Raw genomic sequence first — 5,465 nt, 5'->3', positions numbered from 1 at the left:
TGTTTGAGAGTTAGCGGCTTCTGTAGATTGGTTTACTCGTGACGTTTGATACTCCATAGCCTTATGCATTCTTGAAGGGTCATGCACACTTATTCTACTCAGCCTTCACCGTTTCTGCATTACACATAGAGTGCAGGAAAGATGCACATGTGTGTGTTTATGCTTTCTATGAGGTGTGCTGCTACTTCAACATGGCTTTGCTTGTGAACATGTGGCTGAGGTGGCTGTCAAGGGTACGCACTGCAGTAGAAGGGCACTTTCATCAAGAGCTCAGGATACCAGCTGTGGGCTGTCCAGAGAGTCTGCTATGCGGCGGTTAGGTTGAGCCTAACTGTCCCCACATGGGAGCAGCCCACGGTGTTGCCCAAGGGGTGGTGCTTCTCAGGATGCTTGTAATAAAGTTCTTCGTATCCGTATTATGCTACCTGTTTCCTCAGGTGTACCACAGGAGAGCATACTTGGTCCCCTACTGTTTCTTATATATGTAAGTACCTTAATGACTTGGCTGCTTTGGCGTACACGTCAGTAATATGGGGAGTCCAGGAGAGGTTTCAACCTCTCCTGGACACCATATTACAACATATCACCACAACCATATCAACCCATTACCAGTTCTACAGACCACCAGACTTCAAGATGACCTCAACCTAATTACCGATTGGTGTGACGCTGGTATCCTGAGCTCTTGATGAAAGTGCCCTTCTACTGCAGTGCGTACCCTTGACAGCCACCTCAGCCACATGTTCACAAGCAAAGCCATGTTGAAGTAGCAGCACACCTCATAGAAAGCATAAACACACACATGTGCATCTTTCCTGCACTCTATGTGTAATGCAGAAACGGTGAAGGCTGAGTAGAATAAAAGTGTGCATGACCCTTCAAGAATGCATAAGGCTATGGAGTATCAAACGTCACGAGTAAACCAATCTACAGAAGCCGCTAACTCTCAAAAACTCTTTTATCAGTGTAAGATTACTTTCTGCTTTTTTCGGTATGAAGCTGCTCATAATTATGAGGGAGTGTGCAGCACAATAATGTATCATCCTGCATGCGCACACTTGCTGATGATTGCATTATATATCAACCCATTACCAGTTCTACAGACCACCAGACTTCAAGATGACCTCAACCTAATTACCGATTGGTGTGACGAAATGGCGATTGAATTTAATTTAAACTCTGCTAAATGGAAACTAATGTCTTATAGCAGAGAGTGCACAAATTCTAACTTTTCCTACAGTATAACAAGCAGAAGATTATTTGAGGTCTCTTCATTTAAGTATATTGGCATCACCCTCACTCCAAACCTCTCCTGGACTCCCCATATTACTGACGTGTACGCCAAAGCAGCCAAGTCATTAAGGTACTTACATTGAAACCTTCAAAACTTGCCTTCTCTCATTTATAAGCTTGCTTTCCAAATGTTGGTCTACCCACAACTTGAATTTTCCTCTTCGGTCTGCCCCCTTTATCAAAGCTATCTACCATGATAGAAACTATTTGAAATAGAGCCGCTCACTTCATTTCTCAAATTTATAACCACTACTCAAGTATAACGCAAATTAAACTCTCTTTCTTTACCACAGTTAAGTAATTGCCGTGACATAGCCCTCTTGTGCTTATTTCATAAATATGAGTATCAGTTCACCAAAATCTTTTATGCATAAGAACGCTTGGACTACACTAACCTAAGCTTCACATGCATTTACAGTAATAATGACGCATTTAACTGATCGGTGCCTCCACATGCCATACGGCTATGGAATAACCTTCCTGATAGCGTAGTCACAGAGGCCAACTCAGTGAATGTTTAGCAGTGACTTACTGCTCATATCACCAGCTAAACCTTGATTTTCCTAAATCATCATGTGTAGTGAATAACTCTCGTGGGTTGTTTGGTTGTCTGTGCAGCTACATTTGTGCACATGGTGTGTCCATAGCAAATTTTTTACCAGTGCTAACTTATCAGTTTGTATTCACGATTGAAACCGTTTTTTCGGGTGTTCCGACTACTCAGTTGCAGCATGCTTTGCTTGTTTACCATTTTTCTGCATACGTTTTTATGGAATTCTGCCACCTACACGTTACAACTTTCACTACGCCCCCCTTACTCAATGCCCATTGGACCCTGTGAGGTATGTTCAAATAAATGAATAAACAAACTACTATAGCTACTTTGTATTAGGGTTGGCTTGTCAGAGCTACACAAGACAATCGGTATTAGTAGCCTACTCATTTGGCAGTACATGCTCATAACCAAAGCACAGTATTGAAGCAGTGGTGCCTGTAATGGATAGTGCAAATACTTTGTTGATATCCTCTAGTCAGGAGTGATGGGTGCTGCACATCATTCCTTTCGCAGGCCTATGTCTGGAGCACTTGAAATTCTGAATATAGTGCCAAGAATAATGGCACTATACTGCACCTGACACTTCACTGCCGATGCCAGAAGTAAAATCATGTCTTTTTGATAGTGCAAGCTCAGAATGGAACTATTCTGAGCAGCAATGTATACAGAATTACGGCAATTTAAAGCACACTTCAGACAAGTGCAACAAGGCAGGGAACATGTAATGTGCAGTTAAGCTACTCGTTGCCCTGCACGTTGCACAATTGGAAACAGAACTGGAAGTCACGAATTTAGAACAATGCGCTAAAAAATATATTTCAGAGACATAGTACATTTCTCAATCTACTTTCAGTGTATGCCAGCATACGCAGGAAACCAGCACAAAGGAAACTCGTATCTGTAGATTTGATTTTATGCTGGCAGGTCAACACTATGCGATACTCAGATCACGCATGCATTACAAAATTACATCTCTGTCCGCAAGGCGTTGTGCACTGTCTCACACTGATCGGTGTCTGCAGTCCTCCACGTCACACTTCAGGGTCGCATGTTCTGTGATGGCGTGTTTCCGGGTCGGAAAAAGTGGCTTATGTGGCACAGCGCGACTCCTGCGATTCAACAACCTTGAAGATATCTGTCAGCTGTTGGATAACGTCACCGGGTTCTACACGGCCCTTTGACAATGCTCGGTGCTTATGCGATTCATCGTTGGCAAGCAATAGGGCGTTCCACCCAGCACTTTTTGCAGCCAGGTAGTCAAGTTCGACGTTATCACCTACGTGCAGCGCGTCAACGGGTTTTAAGCGCTCATCGCTGCTTGCGCAAATTAGAGCCAATGAGAAAATGTCCTTAGAAGGCTTTTGGACTTTAACCACAGCTGATGCAATAACAAAATCAAAGTACTGCCGCAATCGAAGACCGGTCAGAATGCTGTCCAGTCGCTCGTCGGTGTTCGAGATGACGCCAAGTTTGCGACCCGACTGTCTAAGCCGCTGAAGAGTTTCAACCGTGCCTACGTTCGGTGCCCAGCATTCAGGCGTCCTGTACGATTCGTAAAGGTGTCTTGCAATGGATGTCATGACAGACTCACTGATGGTGCCTGAACCGGAGAGCGTTCGGCTTACGAGCTCAGCCCACCATTGCTGCGATGTCATGCCACTGTCACAACCGAAATTGGGATGCTGAGCCACCAAGCGTTTAAACTCAATCCTGAACTTGTGATTTACGTGATGCGGATCCGCTGGCACTCCGTAGAGTTGAGCAACCCCAGAATAAGTTTGTCCTACTGACTCTTTGTAGCGCAATAGCGTGTTCGTTGCATCGAAAGTGATGAGGCGCAAGCGCGACACCATGTTGCGTGACACATCTGACAGTCTCGGACGCTGTAGCTCGTCGTAAAATGAACGTGACAGCAGCAAACAAGGAATCAGATAATGAGCCCAGCGACGTGATCATGCACAGCCATGTGCACAGGCTCGAAAGTAGTGCTCGCGTTGGATTGGATTCGGTTGCGGGAGCCACAGATCACCATCACTTGCGCGTCGGCTGCGCATGTGCGTATGTCCAACTCGGCTTCCGGTGCCGATTATCGATAGGGTTATTTCTTTTGTTACCTACACCTCACGCAGGCTCTAGCAGACGAGCGTAGTGCAGTACCATGTGCAGGGCAGAGGGCCTTTTGTGATGTACTTGGCCTAGGCGCTGACTTGAATGACTGGATTCTAGCCAATCGGAGTAGACTGCGCGTCGCGTGGCGCGTCGTCTTTTGCCATGTCTTTTGCATTAGCCATAGAGTTTCATATTAGTATAACTCACGACCGGCTTTAATAAAGCCGGTCGTGGTATAACTAGAGGGAAATCTGGCGCTGCGATCGTTCAACCATCATGGGAATGAGGAAAGTACAGGCTTCGGATTGGCACTCTGTTGACTGGCGAACTAGTCTACAAGTATTCTTTGGCAGTTTTGGTTTCGCTCAAAGCTCAATTGCTATAACCTGCATGGGACAGTGCAACGCAAAACTCTCTGCCTTTGTTATGTTGCTCGAAGTGGCGATAGCGCACTGGGCCAGCGACTGGGACGATGTGTGTATCGCGGTGTGGTGTCGAAGCCCTGACGAGAAAGCGACGGCATCGTAGACGTTGAAAGAACATGTTTTGACCGTTATTTATGAAACTTCAGAATAGGAAAAAGAAGGCACTACTGATACAAGACATATACAGTTGTACTTCTAGTGGCTTGACAATCATATTTTATTGAGGGCTTTATTATGCATTGCTCGTTTATGTCCTCATTGAAATGCGTGTTTTAGGACTTTGAGAACACAAACTTACTTCTGGTAGGAAAGGCTGCTGCCCCTTGGCTGTAGTCTAGTGTCGCAAAATGTGTAAGTGCAAAGCCACTCCATAACGCTTCAGAAGCGGTACGTCAATATAATATATAATGAAGCATACTCGTAGGAGGCCACTAGCGTACTAGCTAGCACTGCAGCAGATGTGCTTAAATGTACTTGAAGACGTTCAGCAATCGTGACAGCCGACGCAGCCTTTCGAAAGAGCGAGAGAGTTCGCAAGTGTCTGTCGTCTGATAGAAAAGTTTCGCGTTTGCAGCGAGCAGGCGTTGTAGCAGACGACACTTGTAGCATTACTCTCAAGGGCGCAACACTATCTCACAATACAATTTTTTATTTCCATAAATACTTGATGAGTATCTTTATATAAGTACATGCACGGTTGTTATTGCTGTTGCAAAAATAAATAAATAATTATTCTCTGGCGTTAAATCGGGAACAGAATCGCACAAGAATGCATACCCTGGTGTGCCCTAGGGATCATCATCTTCATCATCAGCCTGGTTACGCCCACTGCAGGGCAAAGGCCTCTCCCATACTTCTCCAACTACCCCGGTCATGTACTAATTGTGGCCATGTTGTCCCTGCAAACTTCTTAATCTCATCCGCCCACCTAACTTTCTGCCGTCGCCTGCTATGCTTCCCTTCCCTTGGAATTCAGTCCGTAACCCTTAATGACCATCGGTGATCTTCCCTCCTCATTAAATGTCCTCCCCATGCCCATTTCTTTTTCTTGATTTCAACTGAGATGTCATTAACTCGCCTTT

General features: G+C 45.2%; 1 protein-coding gene across 1 annotated transcript; it reads right to left on the bottom strand.

Annotated features, from left to right (window-relative positions):
- Nucleotides 1–2,639: 2,639 nt before the first annotated feature.
- Nucleotides 2,640–4,034, bottom strand: LOC139049820 (rhythmically expressed gene 2 protein-like). The gene has a single exon (XM_070525631.1). It carries the CDS (start codon nucleotides 3,700–3,702, stop codon nucleotides 2,938–2,940), a length of 765 nt encoding a protein of 254 aa, XP_070381732.1. The 5' UTR covers nucleotides 3,703–4,034; the 3' UTR covers nucleotides 2,640–2,937.
- Between the last annotated feature and the right edge of the window lie 1,431 nt (nucleotides 4,035–5,465).

Source organism: Dermacentor albipictus, chromosome 1 (assembly GCF_038994185.2).
Source record: "Dermacentor albipictus isolate Rhodes 1998 colony chromosome 1, USDA_Dalb.pri_finalv2, whole genome shotgun sequence".
Lineage (NCBI taxonomy): Eukaryota > Metazoa > Arthropoda > Arachnida > Ixodida > Ixodidae > Dermacentor > Dermacentor albipictus.
This window is presented reverse-complemented; position numbering and strand designations above follow the sequence as displayed.